General features: G+C 38.5%; 2 protein-coding genes across 4 annotated transcripts in view; both read right to left on the minus strand.

Annotated features, from left to right (window-relative positions):
- Window positions 1–2523: 2523 nt before the first annotated feature.
- Window positions 2524–13166, minus strand: srek1 (splicing regulatory glutamine/lysine-rich protein 1). Its single transcript, XM_084746227.1, has 11 exons — window positions 12916–13166; window positions 12636–12769; window positions 9057–9172; window positions 8569–8715; window positions 7264–7442; window positions 7014–7144; window positions 6812–6926; window positions 6621–6725; window positions 5824–5895; window positions 5576–5690; window positions 2524–3897 (listed from the first exon to the last, which is right to left on the minus strand). Exons 1-11 carry the CDS (start codon window positions 13041–13043, stop codon window positions 3730–3732), a joined length of 1410 nt encoding a protein of 469 aa, XP_084602353.1. The 5' UTR covers window positions 13044–13166; the 3' UTR covers window positions 2524–3729.
- Window positions 13167–16129: 2963 nt separating this feature from the next.
- erbin (erbb2 interacting protein) overlaps window positions 16130–22946 on the minus strand; it is an 82202-nt gene continuing 75385 nt past the window's right edge. For all 3 annotated transcript variants that reach the window (XM_084746668.1, XM_084746667.1, XM_084746669.1), the window contains 5 exons: window positions 21409–21465; window positions 21084–21251; window positions 19971–20063; window positions 19750–19824; window positions 16130–19659 (listed from right to left, as the gene is read on the minus strand). In XM_084746668.1, the coding sequence (XP_084602794.1) occupies window positions 19552–19659; window positions 19750–19824; window positions 19971–20063; window positions 21084–21251; window positions 21409–21465 (501 nt within the window). In that variant the 3' untranslated portion in view covers window positions 16130–19551. The remainder of the gene's footprint in view (window positions 19660–19749; window positions 19825–19970; window positions 20064–21083; window positions 21252–21408; window positions 21466–22946) is intronic.

Genomic DNA, 22946 nt, shown 5'->3' on the forward strand with positions numbered 1-22946 from the left:
AGAGTGGAACACTTCTTGGTTAGTTGCAGCAAACACATCAAAACCCAAACCAACATAGAAAGAATTTACTGAGATTCATCTGCAACCATGCTTGACAATATGACACATGAAGGGCAGTAAAGCAAAATAACTGAATGAATGTCTCTTTATTGAGTGTTTTTGGAAACAGATCAGCTGTATTCTTTGACTCAAATAGAGGAGGACCACACACATACATCCAAGCTCTTCAAAAACGTTACTAAACCTTTACATCAAGTGTCCAATCCCAGAGGAGCAAATAGTGAATCCTTTCAACAGTATATACCGTACATAGTGGATATAAAAAATAAAATTCTTCACATACTGTCAGTTGTGTTGGAAATGCTTTTTACTTAACTTTGTCACGAGTTCACCACTTCAAACTGAAGCCATGTGTACGTAAAAAAAAAAGGAAGAAAAGAAAAAAATACAATCAAATTAGGTTTGTAAAAGCCATAGAAGTGGAATTTGGCAAAGACAGTCATAAAGTCTTTAAGTCTCCTTTTAAAAGTAAACCTTTTAAAATGTAACAAGCTTTTATAGAAACTTATAAAACAAACAAACGATGGGGCCAGTTTGCACAAAAATGAACATACATTTTTGACACAATCACAATACTGCCAACCGCAACACCAAAAATGACAGAAAAAACAAGTATTAAAATAATAAACAAATCCACAAAAGTCCCATCAATGTTCAGTCTACTCTGCTATTAATTACTAAAGACAACTGACAATACTTTAATATAACATCTCGGTTTTAGCTATTAAACAACAATAAATTCAGGTTGCATCTGTCAATAAGTCTCCATATTTTATTAGAATATTCTGTACAATCTTAGTCTAGGCACTTTTTGACCCTTCTGTGCTTGCAAGCAGTTTGTTTTGTGATGTATCTTGCTCAGACTTGTCTAGACTGCCTCTGTGAGCCGTGTTGGCATCTCACTTTTCTTGAGCAATATGAGCCGACAGACATTTTGCACACCACCACCTTTTTGTTTGTTTTTTACAGTATAGGCCTGTATCATATAACAGTAAATCGTTTTTTTTTTTTATCTCACATCATTACAACAATAACAGGAAAAGGAACATGATGCACTGTGATCTTGTTGCGACTAATCAGAAGTATAAAAAAAGCAAGTAAATGTACACCCATGAGACAAAACACAAAGTAAAACAATGTTTTCATGTTGATGAGAAATGCATCTTTTTTTCACTAAAATATATTAGCAACAGGTTCACAGAAACAATACGATTCTGCATTCTCATAATTACAGCACAAGTCATAAAATCAACACCGTACATTTTGCAGGACACTGCAGTTCCCAGATGATGGAGAAAAATGGTGCAAAACAGGGAATAAAAGGACACTTCACAGACCTGGTAGTTCAAATCACCCTTTAAAGGACAAATGAGCATTTTAGCATCAGTAGAAAACCTGTTTTTTTCATGGTTTTCTTTTATCCTTACACTTCTTTGATCAAGAAACATGTATTTAATGTGTACTGTACAGTTTGTTTAGCTCAATAAACGTACAGCACACAGAATAGGGGAAGTTGCTGTCAGAGTCACACCAAGGCCAGAGAAGCCGAATAAAAACGGTTACACCCCATGAGACCTCCGTCAGAGAGGCAGGTTTATTTTTACCTCACGACGTGTCAATAATGACGGACAAAATGTCCTACAAGAACATTTCAGCTGGCCAATAAAACTATCAGGTTTAATTAGTAAGCTAGTAAGAATCTTGTTTTGAGTGGTACTTCCTCGGCTTTATAGTGTGCTAGTGAGCAGCAAATGATGAATCTAGACACTTAAAACTTAATATGAAAATGGCCTGCATTAAACTAGAACTATAGGTAATTTTTGTTTACGTATTGACAAAATGCAAGCGTTACAACTGTTACTGTTTCTGAAAACAGTGATTACATGATAAATGAAAGGCCTTCTGAGAAACCGTCAATCCAGCTGGGGGCTTGAAGGGCCTTTTCACAACTGAAAGTCTGGAAATACCAGAAACATTAAGATAAGATTACAAATAACTTTTTTTTTTTATTGTTGATTAATCTGCCCCTTATTTTCTTGATTAATCAATTAGTTTGTGCTAGAAAACATCAGAAAATTGTGAAAAATGTCTATCCTAGAGTTCAATTCAATTCCACTCTCTCTCTCTCTTCCTCTTGGGAAACAATTGCAAACTGTTTCTTCATGAAATTGTCAGACAAAATGTCAAGTTAACATCTGGTCTCCCTCTCCCCATGTGCAATCATTGCTCATTTTGTTTTCTTGCATTGTTGATGACAGTCGGACAGAACTTCCTGTAACTGATGAGAAAAAATGTTCTCAATGAATGGAACCAATTTCAATTTGATTGGGACTAAGACCTTTTAGTCAGAAAGGGACTGGGCTGTTTGATCTGGTCTGTGGTCTGGGGATATTTCACACCTGTTAATTTAGTTTTCAGATCAAACCGAAAGGTCTGTGAGTCAAGACCAAATGAGGCGGACCCTAAACATCCCTACAAATAAATTCTGCTCAGGTCTCTCAGCAACCACTAAAACTGAAGTCGTTTTACCTCCAGCAGCCAGAGGACAGAAACAGCTGTAGATGGACACAACAGATGAGGATGCTGCCTGAGTAAGTATGCCAAGATTGCAAAGAGCTGCAATCCAGAACAGCTGTCAGTCCAAGCCTTTTTTGTGTGTTTTTATGCCTGTAAGTGCCTGCTTTGTGCGCATATTTAGCAGATTACTTTTAAACAGCTCGCCTCCCTTTTTCCTTTGTGTATTACTGACTCATTTGGGAACCTTATTTTTCTACCGATTCTCACGCACCACAGGTAAGCAGCGCCTGTGCAGCAGTGAAGGGAAATGCCAACAACACTGAAAAACGTAGCAGTTCTAATCTCATAAATCAATCGAGCATAATGCAAGACATTTTATTATCATTAGTGCAGACTGTTGCTGACTATTGCTACTTGCAATATTTAAACAAAAACATTTTTTAAGGAAATGGCATACACACTAGAGTATGACATAAATACTGATAATCTTACAGGCATAAAATGGCTTTTCAGACTTCAAGTATGGTCAAGACGGTGGAAGAATAAAGAGAAACATTAGGTTTTTTTTCTTCCATCAGGCAATATCAAACCAGGAACAAAGCTACAATTAATATCTTGCTTCAAACTGCTGGAGAAACAAGAGCTAGGAGTCTCAAAAGCTCAGCAGTTACTGTAGCGCATTGTTCTAGTCTGCTTGGTTACAGTTTTAGTATCCGTACACAAATATTAATAGGGATTGAGTTATTCGAGCACAGGAGGTGTTTGGTAAGCGTCTATTGTCCAGTTATTGTTGAGATGTTGACTTTATGATAGTTTGATGAGCCTGTAGTATTTAGTGTTGTACTGTTAACATCACATTTGAACATTTCCATAAATATGCAGTTTAACAGGAGAGGTGGGGATTAATCTGCTGTAATGGGCGCTCACTTGGCCTTTAGGTGGGACGCTCAGATGAATTACAGGATCCATGTGTTGCCAAGAAATTACAGTAAAAATACGTTGTACAACAGGAGACGACGACGATGATGATGATGATGATGGGGGGACACGCCATTCTAAGTGGTTATCTGGTGTCTTTATGTATCTATACGCACGCGATGGGCGTTGAGAACGTTCAAAGGAACAAGGTTAGTTTCCATGGCGTTATAATAGTCACTTGGTGCCGTCTGCACCCATTAATGCGTCCTCCGCATGGTGACTCTTGTAGCTGCCGTTGTGCTGGGCGCAGGGTGATGACATCATGTCCTCACTGAGAGGGACTGAGTCTTCTCTGTCACTTTCATAGTCGTCCTTTTCCTCTCTGTCATAGTCCCTTTCCACCTGAAAGTCGAAGGCCAGAATTTGTCAAAAATATCTGAGCCCAGGTAGTAATAATGAGGAAACGTACTCAATAACACAATAGATGTCATGCAGATGCATCTGTTTTTAAAAGCGCTATATGAACCAAATTATTATTATTGCTATTGTTGTTAAAAAAAAGTCGTCATTCTGCAATGTCCTTTCACTAATTCATCTATAATAAATCTGTGTGTCTGCATATTTCCGATTTCCTGTCCTGAACCGATACCCCAGTGACGATGTCTCTTTGATGAATGTTTTCTTCAACCGTGACACGTGAGCACTGGCCTACTTTTGAAAGTTTACCATAAAGCTTATCACACTACATCTTCACTGGTGATAACAATCAGAACATTTGTACGACAAAAGCTACACAGTTGCTCTCCTCAGAAACCACCGCAGTCACAAAGTGTTGCACTGCAGTCTCTACGGTCTTATCGCAACCTTTACTTCACAGCTTTCTGAAATGATACTCTACATCCAACATATAAATATAACAGACTATAGCTGTAGCAGGCAAATGTACTTAACAGACACGCCCTGAAGGTTACGATATAGAGCCTGTTCAGACATGGTATTAACATGCGTCCTGAATGATCCAATCACAAGTGGACAGCTTTTAGGGTGCGCATTCACACCTCTGGCATTATAATAAATCATAATAAATCTCCAGATGCATTGTCAGATCTCACTTCCCCACCCCATATATAAATAAACTTGTGTCAGTTGAATTGCTATTACTGTCCGTTTGGCTGTTTATTTGTCTCATGTTTAGAGAGGTTTGCTAGGATTTTATAACTTAACTATGATCAGGATGATGCACACTTTTATTTTTTATGACTGTGTGTCGAGAATGCATTTCTCTGTCATCTGTGACGTGGAATTTGTGCAGAGTTAGGGAGAGTAAAAATGTTTGTCCTGGCGCATAATTTTATAAGGGAGTCTGATGGTAACTAGTGTGTTCGCAAACATCTGCTGCAGGTAAAAGAGCCCAGACAAAACAAAACTGATGCACATACAGGATGTCACATATTTGTCTTCGCACACTACTGAATGAATGTGGTCACATGCGGCCCAGATCGCTTTGGGTCATTTGGAAAAATACAAGTTCGCCAAAGAATTTGATGAGCCAAGTACCTGAAGCTGATCTGTCAGTAAAGCCCCACAGTGTCAGACTATTATATATTAAGGGAGGCCTGGGTCCATGAAGGGAGTGAGGAAGACTTGGGTGAGTTGTGTGGCAAAAATGTAATTACAATATTGTATTACTGATACCTAAAACAGACAATGACATCTTATGGAAATTAAGGAAATTGCTTACAAAATGTATCTCTGTCAGCTGGCAGGTGTTCATCGAGCACTTCTGCCAGCCACAAAGAGCTAGGGGAGGAAAACAAGGTCACTAATAATGAATTCCTCCTTCCACAGTAGAGAAAAACTGCTTGAGTGAGCTCCTTACACTCCTCTCTTTTTCAGCACTGACAGACACCTCATTTTTTTCCCTCTCGCCTGACAGCTCCTTTAGCGCGACAAAGCTCAGCTCATTAAATTATCAGAAGTGCGACAGCTTTATCTGCCTGCTCAACCAGGAGAAATTGATCAGCAGATTCTGCTACCAGAAGAGGCTATCTGCACGCTGGGGGAGCGTTGGCTTTCTTACCTTCATCGGCTTGGCTTTGCTCTTTATCCTGTCCTCGTCTTTGCGGCTCCTCTTCCTGGATGTGGAGCGGTCCCTTCTGTCCCTGCTGCGTTCCCTCCTTCTGTCTTTCTTACCTCTGAAAGTGACAAATTGACAAAAAGAATCACAATCTTGCAGACACAATCTTATACTCTCATATACTGTGCACAAATGATTGCATACTAGGATCATCTAGAACATCTCAAAAGGATGTGATGAGGTGGATTTACCTTTTCGGTGAGGGTGATCTTGCTTTCCTCCGCGGGCTCCTGGACCGATCCTTACTCCTCCTCCTGTGGCCCCTGATTACAACACATTAAGTGAATTAAGTGCATTTTTTTAGAGGCAAGTTGAACTACAGGAAAAACAGCATTAAGGACATAAAAACATAAGGGGTCACAAAAGTGACAAAAATCTGTAGTTGTGTTCTAGATAAAACACCTTGTTGCATTAAAAGATATATAAGACAACATTAACAAGGTTCCTACACTTTTTCTATTTCAAAATTCCTTACTTTTCAAGACTAAAACTTCCATTATTCACTCACTGTCTGCTCCAAATTTATTTTTAGAAATTCTGAATTTTATATTTTAGAAAACTGAATGGAGGCAACAGTTAGGAAAGAAATATTTTTCCATATTCTTTTCTTTTTTACATATTTATCCAGAAGTGGAAATTACTTGTATCAAAGTCTGTACTGTGCAGGAAGCATGGATTAATTGTTTACTTCATTTTGCCAGATGCAGAACAACAGAAGCTAAGGTAAAAATTCAGGCAGCTTCTAGACTTAAGTACTTGGTGACCCCTGCTGTCAAGGTCAGGAATAATATGGTGGCACTCAGAAAATCTGATTTAGTTTTCTTGTTAATGTATATATTGTGCAACTAACTGAATTATTCTTTAAGACTTTTAAAGAATAACACCTGCAGTTTTTGTTGCTGCACATCCAGTTAGGCTCTGGGACACTGAACAGTAATTGAGATAATTTGGAGATTCATGTCTTATACATTGTTTGTTCTCAGCATACCTTGACCGACTTCGACTGTGTCTCCTGTCTCTGGAGCGTGAGCGCCTCTTGTGGCCACCTCTGGAACTGTGGGAGTCACTCCTCGGCCACAACCTCTGTGCTGGTCTGCTCCAACGGGAGAAAAATACATGTCACCGACTGGACACAATCGCATGATCACAGCATTCAGCAAAGTGACACTGGTCGGTTACCTGTGTCTTGAACGGGATCTTTTCCTGCGCGTCCTTGAGTGTGAACGTGACCGTGATCTCGAGCGAGACCGGCGTCCCCTTCTAGACCGACTGGAGGAACGTTTCTTTGTGTCCGCTAGATTAAGAGCAGCAGTCTCGGCGTCAGAACTTTATGATTTTATTACTGAAACACTGACACATGCAGCAAATCTAAATGTTGTACCTGGCTCTATAGCAGCAGCAATGGTAGACTGGGCTTCTCTCACCCTCTTCATCACACTTTCTAGCTCCTTAGCAGCAGCTTGTGGCGTCAACTCTGGGGGTTTTACTATGGCATTGTTGGAATGATTAACCCTGAAAGACATGAAACAATAATTACGTATTAAGTGCTTAAAATAACATGATTCATGACAATATTTAGAGTAAATAAATGACATTTCTTGACTGTACAGCTCTTGCAGAATGATACATACTTCAGGGGTCTGTCACCAAACATGACTCCATTGAAGGTCAGCGCTCTAGCGACGGACTCCTGCTCAACAAACTCTACAAAGGCGAAACGTGTCGGCTGAGTTTCGTCTCCAGCCATTCGCACAAACTTTACATCGCCCACCTGCTTGAAGAACTCCAGCAGCTGCTCTGCAGTGGTGGTCTGTGGAGAGAAAGACCAACTAATGTTTGCTTTCGGTTTTTAAATTTTATGAAGTAAGACATAACAGGTGAGACAAAACAAGACAAACCGGAATACATCAGAAGACATGATGACGTTAACATGTCAGGGGGAATCAGACACTGGATAAATGAACAACAACAACAACAACAACAGAAGAGGTTAAGATGTGTGTTGAAGAAGGGGCAGGGCAGTCTGCTGGAGGATATGTATGAGTGCACATGTAAAGGGAAATTAAATATGGAAAGGAAAAAGAACACAAACTGACATAAGACAAATCAAAAAAACAAAACAACGTATTCAAGTACTTGAAAACAAGTCATGCTGCACGTCACAGCACTTGAAGGCTTCATTTATATTTTTTAGTGGTCACAAAGAGAACAAACAATAAGCCATGAGCATTAGTAGATGAGACTGTAATTCGTCCAGATCTGTCATGAATAATGAAGGGCAGAAATGAAGCATCGCACTGCAATATGGATGAGGGAACTCAATGCTGGCAAATAATGGAGATGGCTGCAATTTAAAAGAAGTCTGGTGATATTCTATATTTTTCCTGTTGTGAACAAATCCAACTCAAACCAACAATGAACTGATAATATTACATTACTCCAATAGCTTCACTAGCCAGGTAGAAAATGAAGCTCAGTGCAGGAACATTTCCTCCAAAAAGGCAACAAAGTGAAACCTAAATTGTATGATACTACTCTTCACTTCAACATTACTACTAGAACTATGCGGTACCACATTAAAAACAAGCACCTTGCTGCCATGTCTGAGGATGGCTGACAGCCAAACATTATATCACTGCTAGGAATACGGGAGAAAGTGTGAAGCTTGCTGGCGATATGCTGGTGTTATGCTGCCAAACAACGTGGTGGAGGGCAAGGCATTCAAAGAACTAACGTTAGTTTGGTGCCTTGAGCCCGAATATGTTATGCCATTGAGAGAGAAAACACTTAGAGAACAAGAAGGATGCGCTAAAAGTCATGCTAGCTCCGACCACAGACTGCTGGAGAGCTCCCACAAACAAAAGCTACATCAACACAACCTGTCACTTCAGTGCTGACTGGGTGATGCAGTCCAGCGTGCTCCCCACTTATGTTACCTGTGAGTTCAAGTTGCCGACATAGACGGTCCTCCTGATCTCATCGATTTTTGACGGATCCACATTTCCCATGAGGGGGGGCTGAGAGTGCACTGATGCTGTGGGGTCCAGACCAGCTGACATCCGATTCACTAAGGGAAGGTTCAGCTGCAGGCACATGTAGGTTTTAGTTAAATTACAAACATATAGGTAAGACAACAAACAAACTTGTTGAGCTGTACCAAACAGTTTAAAGCTTCACTCATAACACTGACATTCATATTCAACATTAGAGTGCTGGGCATGTTTTTTGCATGTATTTTCTGCACAGTTGCAGATTAAGTTTAGTTTATTTCTGACATTAAAATTACAGTGGTGATGATGTGGAAAATGTGACAACAGACACTGAAAGCTCAATTTGAAAACCTCAATAGCAGCTATGAATGTAAGAAATGACATTCGATAGCCCTAGAATCTCTTAGAAAAAGATGCAGGAGATGCTGACTCACATTCTGAAGTGGGGTTGGAGTAGGGATTGGTAGCAGTCCCCCACCAGGAATCAGGCTGGGTACTGGGGTGGCAGGTGCCAAAAGTGACAAGGCCTTGGCCTCCTCTGGGATTTTCCCTGCAGAACAGAAGCAGATATTAGTGAAGGCAATAGAGGGACTCTTCTCTCTGTCTCCTCTATGTCTGCACAATTAGCCCACTGTATTCTAGAGAGAAAGAGAGCATACACTTCCCCATACAGCCTACAAGAGTTCTACTGTCTACACATGGTAAACTGCAGACCGAGCATCCTTACTTTTATTAAATTATTCTTCTCATTCAGTCTCAATTAGTATTTGTAATGAAAAAAATTTAACTTTCACAAACAAAAGAAGACTGATTTTGTCCTTGGTCTCTTTTCATAGATCAAAAAGAAAAAAAAAAACACAATGCAGAGAATGAGTCAACACTTTGATGCATGGGTCACCTGTACTGGAAACATATTGGTCATGAACCATACGATATCAAGCATGGGCGCTTTTCCGTGGGGCGATCGTTTCGCAGTGTTGGAAAGGTGTGCAACACAAGACAACCCCAATGGCTGCATCACTAATAGCACACAGGACATCAGATACAGAAAAGAACAACAATTTTAAGAACTGTGGGAAATGTTAGCCAAGACTTAGCTATAAAAAAACAACCAATTAGGAATTTTGTTCATTCCACTCTGGATTAAAATCTGCTGCCTCTATTGGAGGAGAAGGCTACGTTAAGACTAATAAAAGACAAAATAACTACAAATTCAGTTCATTATAGCTGGAGGCACTAAGCATAAATTACCATTTATGTAACACGAAAAGATTTCCTAGTGCTAAAGAATGCAATTCAAAACAAATAACGACGCCAAGAATTTTCCAAATTAAAAAAAGAAAGTGATGTTGAATGGAGAATGTGTTGTTATTAAAAACTGAACATCTATCACCCATTCTTGAGAACTGAGACAAATTATTTTTTAATGAAAATGTTGGCTTGTGTGTCCCAGATTTTTGTCAGTTCGGCTGGGTTTTTACAAAAACATGATTTAATCGGGCATAAAAAGGGCTGGCTATACCCTAAGCACTTTTGTCAACTTGTAAGGTTTTCCATCTTACAGAGATGACATCCACATTCACAGAGGTGACATAACTGTGTTTGAAATTAGTACTTTTTTCCACTTTAATAAAAAATAAATATAAATAAGTCAGCGCCCCACCTGAGCCACCCAGTCAAAAAAAAAAAAAAAAGAAATTTATTCTCTTATATTCATTAAACATATGTTCATAATAATTTATAAAATTGTATCTTCCCAGCATAATTGAAGACTGAAAAATCAATACCCCCTAAAAATACAGTTTTGTCCAAGTTCTCAAGAATGAATGCTGCAATATCAGGAAAAATTTTGCTTTTTATTACAGATTTCAGCACAGATGAAAAGTGCAAATAATAATTTAAAAGATCCTACGTTTGTATTACTGGGTCTCACTTTTATAATGTCTAGCCCCTCACTATGACAACAGGAGTAGGTGACAAGAGAGTTAAGTGTTAGTGATCCTCCTAGCATCCCATGTGTGATACACATCCCACCGGTATGCCGTAGCAACCTGGACAGAATTCAATCACACACAAGCTGCAGCTGTAGCAGAAAGAGAGAGGGGGGTGGGGGTTGGACAATAATCAAAAACAACAAACCAAAATAACAAATATAAACACAACGCTAGAGATAAGCAATACTGTAGTTTCTAGATAGAGACAGTAGAAAGTGGACAACATGGGAAAGTATGAAAGGAAACAAACCAAAAAGAAAAGAAAAATAAATAAAAAGAGACAAGGTGTCCATCTTGGAAGGTTCAGCGGGCTATTCTCCTGGTCACATTCCCCCTTGAAGGCTGCGTTGGCCCGATCGGGGATAGTGGCTTGGAAAACAATGCCTGACTCAGGCTAGTGTAGTGTAACAGCTGGGCCAGTCTAGTCATCTGATATGCACACATAATCACACAGAAAAAACATACAAAACCAAATTAATAAACTCAGTAGCCATCCAGCACCAAGTCACGTGGACAAAAAGCATCAAGTTAGAGGTGATATCATTTTTGACTTGTACACAAAGGGAACAACAGTGGCACCAAAGGGGAGGGAAATTTAAAGAAAAGGAGCACCAAAAATGAGAGAGAGAGAGAAAGGGGATTAAGTTAGCTGTGATGCCATGGACTTAAATTGTAATTTCCATGAAACAAGTAACATTAATGATTAGGGATGTAACAATATATTGAATATCACTCACCAATACCATAACAGACTGTGATGACATCTACTGTAATATTTCACGGTTATAGAGCCCAACTGATACAGGATTTTTGAGACCAATACCAATACCGATTATAAAAGGGAACAAACTCACATATTACGGATATGGTGGCCAATATAATTCATTTTTGACCCGGAATTAAAATTGACCTTTTCTATGTGGATTGTGCGCTGATTTTACACCAATGTGACTATGCAGAGGTACTCAGAAGGCTGATTTCTAAGACAAATAACTTCAAAATAATTACAATTATGCTATATACAAATATAACATATTGTAAACAAATGAAGTTTGAACACACGTCACTGACTACACGATGACAACCCAATCGCCCGAAGTATCGTTTTCGGCAAAAATGTTTTCAAATCGGAAAACATGGCTGGCTACCTATATTTTATCTCATTCAAGAAGGAAAGCAGAAGCACTTAAGGTTGAACAAAAAAACAAATTTTATACAAATAAAAAATGGCTTGGGGTGATCAATTAAAATAAATTTTCATAGGAGGTGCAACACTTGCTCAAGTGCAAATTTTTGCAGGAAGCACAATATTTGCTAATGAGTATCCAAATACAATTTTAAATTACATGATGTCCTGGCCAATACATCTAATTCTTGAGACTTAAGAAAACATCTTTGTTTGGTACAGATCCCTGCAAAAAATCACACCATAACCGTTTTACAAAGTTTTTTTTTTCCCAATGAAAATTTAAATAATCTAAAATTTTTCACTTCCTCGGATATCACAAATCATATATGAGTTATCAGTCAAAAATTTTTTTTCCAAAACTGTTCAGCCCTATTAGATTTATTACTTTGAGTTTTTGGTATTGTTACATCCCTATTAATGACAATTTTGTAATGGAAAATGCACAAGCTACAGAGAATCCAGTTTTAACTGTGACCTAATAACCTAAATAATGCAATGTCTCTCGACTTAAAAAGCGTTCAGCATAGCTCTAATATTCTCTGTAAATCTGTCAAAACCACCTTGTGACACCAAACAGGAACCTTCACTGGGCCCTATGAGAAATTAGCTAGCTAGGGTTTTAGTGAGGTGATACATCCAGTCATACTTGTGATGAAAGTGGCTAAGATCAGAACTAACCAATGGCACAACTTGCCGATTTTCCATGTGAATAAAAAAACCCAGACTTCAACGAAAACACCAAACGGTTGGATTCAAAGGGAGGAGGCCATTGCAAGTCCAACTCAGACATTTAATTTTTGCTTTCTTTGAACGAAAGAGGCTGCACTCACCTTCCGCACATGGCACTACTATCAAAGCTCTGTCAACAAACACAGTATTGGTGAGATGTTGCGCCACACCAACACTGGAGGGGTCTCGGTACTTTATATAACACACTTTGGACGAAAAAGACAGAGGGGCATTGCTGTGGAAGTAAAGACAAGCAGAAAAAGGCGGATTAGTTACTTATTTCACCCGTCACTTCTTAATATCCATGCATATGTGGACCGCAAGCAGGCCGCAGATCCGCGGTGTTGCCTAGCGAGCCACGCCGCGGCAGGTTGCTCTTACTCGGGCGGGTAGAGCCGCAGCTCCTCGATGTCTCCCAGGAAACCGAACAGAGTGCGCATTTGCTCGCTGCTCACGGCCGAGGACAGGTTGGTGACCTGGACGACAGCAGTCCCTGGTATCCCGCTCATTGTGCAAACTGATAAAACAATCTTTAGATGTGGTATTTCATACAATATTTTATTTATCTGTGACCCCCCTCAGCTTACATACATCCAGGCGGGCGGAGCGAGAGCTTTCTCAGCCTTCTTCATATTTCTGTAACAGGATTGACAATGGACGTTCAGGTGCACTACCGCCCCCTACAGTGTTGGACACGACATCACTACTCTTAAGCCTGGACCAAAATACCAGGAGAATGAAGTAAACAGTGGCGGAAAATAACTAAATAAATTTACTCAAGCATTGTACTCAAGTACAGTTTTGTGCTACTTGTGTTTAATTTGAGTATCTCAATTTTCTCCTACCATATACTTCTTCTGCACTACAATTGTGAGGCAAATATTGTACTTTTTTTTTTTTTACCTCTCTACATTTATTTGATAACTTTAGTGACTTTTCAGATTCTAATACAACATATAACCCACAAATAAAGTATAATGTATATTTAAGGTGCCCAGCATTCTGAGTGAAGAGTACTTTTAGTTTTGGTTAAAAAAAAAAAAAAAAAAGGTACTTTTGTAAAGTTGACAAAAATAGCAATAGAGACATAAAATGTCGACATATGCTGGTGATATTTCTTATTGCTAACTGCTTATGGGTGCTCAGCTTGGAGACAAGAGGAAATGGCTATTTCTTGATGCAGAGTTGTTGCCAGGCAACCAGCAGAGATGGCACTTGTGAAGAACAGCCAGGCACATATCCCCAGTAAAACAAAGGGAACCCATTGTGTTTATACTGGTTTATACATACCTTTTGTATGACATTTAACATTTTTGTTGTGTTTAAAGTAATTTAAAATAGACCCACCCTTTCCAGCAGCAACATTAAAGGTCAATGCATCTATAATTATAGTCAAATGATATAATACAGTATACATTATTTTGAAATAGGCCATTCTGCATAATGAGAACTTTTAGTTTTGGTGCTTAAAGTTTATTTTGCTGACACATTTAATAGTCCATTAGTGGAACTGAATTTTGGACATTGATGGTGATGCACAGGAACATAATGCGCTGATAACTGTTGCATTTATATTATATTACCCTCTTACGTAATACAAAGAGCACAGGTATATGCATTTCTTGTTTTTGACATAATGAGACAAGCAATCCTGAGGCCCCTGAGAGAGGATGTCTTTTAGCATTAGTGATGTTGGGTTAATGTGAACCCTTTTAAATAGCGAATCTGTTGCAGGTGTCAAAAAATTTATTAGATTAAAGTGTTCCCACATCCAACAGTTCTGAGACACCATCAAAGATCACGGAGCAGGAAGATGATCATATTGGACAAGCTGTAAGAACTTCAGAAAGGAGAAAAGTTTTCAAAACACACACACACACACACAGAAATCCTTCGTATAAATACTAATCTGTGAAGGAATCAATCAAGAACAGCGGTGGAAAAGGTACTCAGATCTCATATGTCAGTAATAATGTCACAGTGTAGAAATACTCTGCTACAGGTAAAAGTCCTGCATTTTAATTCTAAGTAAAAGTACAAATGTTTAAGCATCAAAATATATCTAAAGTACTGAAAGTATAAGTTCTCATTATGCAAAATGTCCTGTTTAATAATTACAAATATTATATAACTGGATTATAATTATTGATATATTCATGTGTTCATCACTTTAATGTTGATTAATAAAGATTTATCTTAATCTACAATATTACATCACACTATTCATGTTTTTTTTTTTTTTTTTTTAAGAAAATTGACTTTTATTTACTTACTTTTAACATTTTTATTGCTCTATTGTTGAAAATTTTAGTCTTGCAGAATTATATTTATTATTTATTTTATTAGCTATGTGTGTATGAAAGGTGCTACATAAATGAAGTAGAATTGAGAAGAACAGCACAATATTTGTCTCAGAATTTTAGTGGAGTAGAGGTAGCAGGTAGGAGAAAAAGGAAATACTCAGGTAAAGTAAAAGTAACTAAACATTGTACTTTTCTAGGCTACAGTGGCTGAATAATTATGCTTAGTTACTTTCCACTACTGAAAGGCTAACAAGAAATTTAACCTACATATATCTGTATATCTGAATTGATATTCTTTGGTATCGGGTGGCAAAAATGGGGAAAAATTAGCAAAGTTTGGCCTCAGGGTGGCGCCACAGGTACAACCATGTTGGGCTTATCGCTTGACAGCTCTCCCTGTTCACTTTATTATATTATCAGTTTACTAAAATGTCAAACATGCATTAATATTTGTTCGATATTTTATATAATCTAAAACATTAACATGTTGCCTGCAGTATACAGAGTGTATGAGGCCTTCAGCAGTCTAAAAAAACTGACAAAAAACACACGGTTAAAGAAACAAGCAGGAGTTTGTAACATAACTGATGTGATTCCAAAAACCTTAAGAGCTGTTTTCTTTCTTTTTTTTTTTTTTAATACTATAGGCATTTCTAAAGGGATAGTTCACTCAAAATTGCAAATTCAGTCATCATCCACTCACCCTCATGCTGATTGAAGGTCGGGTTTAGTTTTTTATTCCATAAAACTGCTGGAGTTCAACAGGAAGTCAGTGTTGCAGAATCTCACAAACAATTGAAGTGAATGGTGACCACTTTTCAAACGTAAAAAACAACCAGAAAAAAGCATAAAATGCTTCCATACTGCTCGTCCGGTGTAATCCAAGTCTCATAAAGCCCTGGCGTGCAAAGTCGACTTCATTTACACCATGTTTTCAGTGCGTGTGCACACATGATGACTGAAGGTTAAACAGTGCTGGAGTTTCAGAGGAAATCAGCGATGCAGAATCTCCCAATGTGAGTAGATAATGACTGACTTTTCATTTTGGGGTGAACTATCCCTTTAAGGTCTGGCAAGTTACCATCACCATGATTTACCAGTGAATTTAAACTTCTTAGAGTGATATTGTTGGTACTTTACTTCTACTGTATCACTGTATTCAACACATAAATACTGCAGCCTGAACGCACCAAGCTGTCCTGTACCTCGGCCTGTAAATAAATATAAATGTTATTCATTTACTGCACTGGTTACAGAGAAAAACTCAGAGGATGAAATGAAGAGAAAACAAATCATTGTTAAAGAGCATTAGTTTTATTTTCCACAGGTTACTTCAGAAACAGGTAATTATGTACAAAATCTGGAATGTTGGATAAATGCATATCAATCATCATCTCACTGTGGCTGTTTCCAGAGAAACCTTAGAAATACTAGCTATACATTAAAACGGGTGCCTCTGCATTGCAATTTATTGCTGGTTTTACAATCGCAAGTCACTAATGCCATTATTAATTCTTTTCTCATTTGTGTTTTAGAGTATTTACAATTTGATTAGTAAGGTCTAAAAACCACAGAAGACTGCTGCTAAATAAATAAAGAACAGTACGGGAGCATAAGAAACAGACCAACGTGAAGATGAAGAAAATGTGTTTTATCTCCCAAGATTGTCTACAATGTCAGACTGTACGTTTTTTTTTTTTTTTTGCCATGAATATAAAGTGACCGTTATCCCAGAAATGTTTCCCCCTACTCTTAAAAACAGAAAAATCACAGAGAAAATTAAGACAAATAATATAAACAATTCATCTGAGTAAAATGCTATACGTTTTTTGTGAGAAATTTGGGGAACGCACTTTATAATGTCATTTGAATGCGGATAAAATTTTAGATTCAGTTTAAAATTAAGGGTACAGCTACTTTTAAAACACTATGACTATTATTTTTTAAGGGGACATTTAATTTTGTTAATTACCACAGTGTTTTCATTTTGGTTCGACAGTGCCACGAGCACAAAATGTGAGTCAAACTCGACGAAATACAGGAACAGTAGATGACAAAATCCACTGTACACAAGTTGAGGGAACGCCATTCGCTCGAACACCGCAGGATGAAACGCTTTTACATATTGTACAAACAATTCAGTGGTCACAAACGTGCTGTTAGAATTCATATTTATGGGGCCATTACATAGTATGTGAATTATCATTTCCATGTCTTCTGGAAATACGTCTCACTGAAAAGTTATTTACAAGTGAATGAATATTAACGGAGAGGACTTAAAAACATTTTTTCCTTCTGACAGTTTCTTTTGACAAACATTAGGAATGTTTTGAGATGCAGCTTTGTTTTTTTTTTTCTTTCCAACAGTGTAAATTGATTATTTTGCACAGATGAACATCAGGAGTCATGGTAATCTAAGCAACAAACAGTAAAAAGCCTTGGGCAAAGTGACACAAACATTCACTTTTACACAATGCAGAGATCTTTTTTCTTTTTTTTTAGCACTACTGTAATATGTTTCCTGTGCTATTTCATTACAAAAAAGATTCTTTTCACAATATAAAAATCATGTAAAATCATCAGGGATTACTAAAAGGTTGTGTTCTTTTTTTAAAAATGCTATCTGATGTTGTTTTTCTGATGAAAATAAAGGCTTTGAATATTGCTTTTTTTTAAGCCATTATGCTGCAAATGTACTCAGAAGGTTGTGAATGTGTGAATATTGCTTGGGCTCTGGGGTCAAAGGTCCTCCCCTAATTCAAACAGTTCAAGGTCTATGGCACTTGACAACTTGCTTCTCCCAACCCGACTCTCTGTACAGCGAAGAAGAAAAAAAAAAAAAAAAAAAAACAGATGGAGAAACTGCTCCGAAGTGATGAGTAAAAAGCATGATAAAACATCTGTGTAGACGCAAAAGGCAAACTGTGGTCTTTTCCCATGTAGAAAATAAAACTGACAGATGTTGAAACCCCAACAACACAAACACTCATGTCACCGATGGCTGCCTGAAAATGAAGCCCTTAAAGGAAAAAAAAAAAAAAGAATAAAACAGGTGAAACGTTGACATGTTCTTATTCAAATGTCTTTCTGAAGTTGTCTCCTGCTTTTGCCTTCTGTCCACAATTTCTAAACTTGCTTTGGTTAACTAGCATAACCACCGTACTGCTTATTTCTCTGATTAAAGGAACAGTTGTGACACTTTGGGAAACACAAGTATCGGAGTATCAATAGTTGCCTAATAATTGTCCGTTAAACAGAAGTTAGCTCAGCAAACAGACTGGAGACGAGAGGAAAGCAGCAGGTGACAAAATCCGCCCTCCATCAACTCTAAATTTGACTTATTAACATGTTACATCTCGGTTGTTTAATAAGTACAAAAAGGGAAGTGCAAAACCGACAATTTGTTGTCTTGCTGAGGGTTATTATGTATTATTTCTTGATGCTGAGCCGTTGCCAGGAAACCAGCAGGGGTTCCAGGAAGTTATGGCTCCAGTTCAAGAAACAGTCTAGCACAGATCCCCTATAAAAAGGGAAAACATTGATTTTGTACATATTAAACAAGATTTAACATTTTAATTAGTGAGCTTTTGAGGTGCTAAATAATTTATACTTTTTCAGTCATGCTACCATTTCCCTCTGTTTCTAGTTTATGTGCTAAGTTAAGCTGGCTGGCTGCTAGCACTTCAATCATCTCATCGCATGTTCTGCCTGAAAGCGAACAAGCGTATTTCCCAAAATGTCAAACAACAGCTTCTGACTGGCAACACAGATTAAGGCTGAGCAAACGCATACAGCAATCTCTCCTCTCCCATCACCGTGATGTTTGAATTTCATTTCCACTTTCTAGTCTTGTTAAATGATCACATGCAGACTGCAATTCTTCAACGTCTGAGAGGCTGCGATTGTTTTCTCATATTGCGAAGGATGTTTCTCCCACACGGCTCAGGCAGCGGGTCTGGTGAGGTGATATGCCGAGCAGTTGCTGTGAGGATATGTCGGAGGACAGAATGGGGTCTGTGCGCCGGATGGAGGGTGTTCACAGGTTTGATGGAAGCAGGGGTGGACGATTTCCTCCTCTCAACTCTTGGATTTTGGAAGAAGGGACCCAAAAAAATAATCAAACGCCTCCTCGATCTACATTCGTCTCCACATGAAAAGCACGTAACATTGTCCTCCATATAAGATCACACGGCAGACCAGAAGATGGTTTCAACATCTTAAATAAAATGTAAAAATTAAAAAAAAAAAAAAAAAAAAGGCAAATTAGATGACAGAAGAGAGGGAGCCCTGCCCCCTCATGGTCAATTCATGTCAATCCCTCAATTTATGAAACCTAATTTATGATAAAGGATTTATGAGATTTGGACTAAAAAAAGAAAAAAAAAAGATGATCTGTACAGAGACCACAGTAATTATTTGCTTCAGAGCAGGTCGTATCTTCAGCTTCTTCTGTATAAAAATATATATACCACAGTGATGGCCTTTTGAGGACTCGTACTTGCAGAGGTTGGCCGCCCGCCGTCTCACTTTGATCCACTACATTCAGTGGTTTTCCCCGTTTTATCAAGGCTATGAAGATCTCTACTATAAATAGTCCCAACAGGTATCAACAGATCAGTCTCCTCTGTGTATAAAAATATGAGAGTCCACATAAATTTCTCTGTTCGTCTCTCTTCTCGCTTCCCTCCCTTTGAGAGGTCAGTTTCTGTTAAGTCTACGCTTGCATGTCTCTTATGATAATCAAATCCACAGTGTTTGCAAATGTCTTCAGGAGGGACACTGCATTCCCGTGATCAATATTCACAAAGCTGTATCCATTTGCCTGGAAGAAAAGGCAGAATTTTTTGTTAACACGGAGGAAAATCACGATAAATATTCAATTAATCACAGAATAGCTTTGCAATATTTGTACCTGGATAATTTTATCTCCAGGCTGAAGAACCTTGGATGCCGGTCCCTCAGGTTGAACCCTTGTCACAAATATACCCTGGGATGAAATGATATGGAAAATATTATATATAACTCTGGAAAACAGTACAATTTTTGTGACTGTAATAAAAATAAAACTGTATTAAATTAATATAAGGCTTCCTTTAAGTATGATAATATGAAAAAAAAAAAAAAAGAATTTACATTGTCATCTGGCCGAAAAGGATTTCCCCGGCCTCCCACTCCTCCTGATATACTGAAACCCAGCTCTGGATTCTTCTCCACTTTCACGCGGATCTGAAACACACCCACATACTTTCATTAGCCATTTATGCAAAGTCATTCACTGTTAATTACACAATTTTTCTGCATTAGTCTACAAAAACCACAGCAGGAGTTTCAGGAACAGGTATTTTTTGAACAAGCTGGCTGTATATGACACAACAAGACTAAAATTACAGTAAAAGAACCAAGAAAATCATATCATATCATATCATATCATATCATATCATATCATATCTCAAAATGCTATGGAAAAATCTGAGTCAGTGGTAAAATAGCAAAGAGCTGCCAGTCATCTCATTTTATTACATGTAATTGTTGCTTTATGTCATATTTGGCAGACTTGTTTATAATTCTTGCTAGACATGTCTGCTAGGTTAGGTTAGGTTTTATTTTGACTTTTTCATCATTTTATTGTTATTATTGATACTGTTCTCAAGGCACTGCTGTAAAAGAGCTTAATGCTCAGTCAATTTTCTCTGAATAAACAACAGTTGACCATCTGGTCTCATCTGGCCTGCCGTCCTCTTATCTCTGGAAAGTCCACAAAAGTTGTCTCCTGAAGTACGCTCGATAGAACAGGCGGAATCAGACAACATGATTGCACCTGGCGAGATGCAGACTTTGAATTGGAGCAGTGATTGTGTGCTGTTGTGGACTTGTGAAACGCCATCAGTCACAGCAAAAGTACAAACAAGGATGTAGACTGAAAAAGATTTTTTCTTGGCCTTGTTAACCGCGCGGTTACCAGGCAATCAGCTTAGAAAGAAGGAAGAAAACCGCATGTTGTTGTTTAGGTTTTCGTTTATCCTCGTTTCCGGTCTATATGCTAAGCTAAGCTAACCAGCTGCTGGCTGACAGATATGGGAGGGGATAGATCTTGTCACCTGACTCTCTGCAAGAAAGCGAATAAGCAGTTTTTAGACAAATGTCAAACTATTTCTTTGATCAAAGCCAAACCAATAAGGAGTATTCTCAAAATCGGATTCAATTTTGAGCACGTTGTGCATTTCAAGTCATTTCAGCATCCTTCACCTCTTGCTGCAGCGCATCTTGCGGGAGGCGTGGGGGCCCCTGCGACTGATGGGAGACTTTGAGCATCAGGTAATCGATGAGCTGCTCTCTGGAAGGGTGGCGGGCCATGGGCGCCTGGCTCATCTGAGGACGACCAGAGGGACCCATCTGCCCGTTCATCAAAGGCACCTGGCAAACAAAAACACAGACTGATGAATAGAAGTTGTGGTTTTTGTGGTATTATACCAACATAATGACCTCTTCAAAGCTCTGGTGCGTCATATCAAAATGCAAAACAAACAGCAGATCAGTTTTAACGCTAAACGTTTGTGTGTATTCAACCTACTTTTCTGTGGGGGTCCAGGGTGTAGCTCTGCTGCCCTTGAGGACCGAACACATCATCCTGAAAGAGAAGAAGAAGTGATGATTATTAATACTGTACCAAAGCCCGACTCCAGCGGATTTACAACAAAGGATAAAAGACAAGACAGTGAATTAGACCGACATGAACATTTTTCATGTCTGGTAATGACATTAGGCGGTGATGTGTTGCTTTAGAGGAAAGGAAAGGGACACATCTGATTAAAATGATGAAAAACTGAGATTAAACTGTACTTAAGTTTCTATCCAGGCACTAATTCTGAGTATGAGCTTGCTGGAGATAAAGTGAATCTTAAATGTTAAGTAGGGAAGGGGTTACACAACACTCTCAGACATCTTTAGATCTCCTCTACAGACTCTAATACCCACTTTCTACATAACTTAAGACACACACGGCTCCCACTTACCTTTGACAAACACAGTTTTCATCCCCACACACAATGTGAGAGGTTATGAAGTGATTCTGAAGTGATCAAAAGTTAAAGCGAAGATGATGAATGAGAAAAATGAGGATTTAAAGTGCAGTTAAAGGGGAGGAAAATCACGGTTGCTGAGATGCAGTTCAATCACAAGATTCGAGTGTGGCAGCATGGAGGGATGATTATGATGTTAAAGAACCTGGAAGGTTTAAAAGGGGGTGTTTTGTACCATACATGATACTCATAACTGATTATTAACTTTGACTCATATTAAAGGGAAAATTCACCACTTTTATGTGGATGTCCAGTAATGGTAAATCAACCGAAGCAATAAATTCCTCAGTGTGCCTTATACTGACTGAGAAATCAGTTCTCCTGCTGCAAAATCTGTTGTTCTTCCAGCATCTAGTGTTGCCGCGGTGATGTCACGGTGATGTTTTCAGGGGCAAGGAAGAACTACAGGCCGTTTCAACTTGGATTTCAAAGTTGTGTTCCGCATTGCATACTTCAGCTAACGCGAGCTGTCGAGCGAACTGAAGTATGCAAGCTGCCATCGGTTTGTGCTCTCTGGGTAGCATAGTTGATGCAAAGTATCTTCAGGCGTGCAGAGGATTGTGGGTCAGAATAGCCAGAAGAGCACGCTTGCTTGCATACTGCAAACTGTGGCCGGACACAGTAGGACATCTTGGTATTTTGAACGCATGAAACATTGTGAATTTTCCCTTTAAAAGGTAGGTGTTCTTTATGAAGAGATTGGCCTGATAGAGTTGTATTTCCTAAAACAAGCCTGTTACATCACACGTTGTATTCGTTGGATTCAGAGAAAATACTGTACTGACTTGAAATACAAGCCTCCTACTGCACAATAACAAGACAAACATTTTACTTTTTTTTTCCTTCGATGAGATGTAATAGACAACATTTATTATGCTGAACACAGCCTGAATGTTTTATGAGGACGTAGTTTCAGCAGATTTTTGAATAATGTCTAAATGAGCTAAAGCTCTGCTGCAGCTTTGATCAATTCAGTCAGATTTCAGTATCATGAAAGTATTAAAGTCACTAAAACAAATGGATGATGGTA

The sequence above is a fragment of the Lutjanus erythropterus genome, chromosome 20, assembly GCF_056507025.1.
Source record: "Lutjanus erythropterus isolate fLutEry1 chromosome 20, fLutEry1.hap2, whole genome shotgun sequence".
NCBI lineage: Eukaryota > Metazoa > Chordata > Actinopteri > Lutjaniformes > Lutjanidae > Lutjanus > Lutjanus erythropterus.

What these genes read in the sequence shown, in the direction of transcription:
- srek1 (XM_084746227.1), bottom strand. Translation starts at nt 13,043, where the DNA reads ATGAGCGGGATACCAGGGACTGCTGTCGTCCAGGTCACCAACCTGTCC. An exon ending in CTGCGGCTCTACCCGCCCGA is followed by an intron (nt 12,770 to 12,915) that starts GTAAGAGCAACC and finishes TTACTTCCACAG; the next exon opens with CAATGCCCCTCTGTCTTTTT. An exon ending in AGTAGTGCCATGTGCGGAAG is followed by an intron (nt 9,173 to 12,635) that starts GTGAGTGCAGCC and finishes TCTGTTCTGCAG; the next exon opens with GGAAAATCCCAGAGGAGGCC.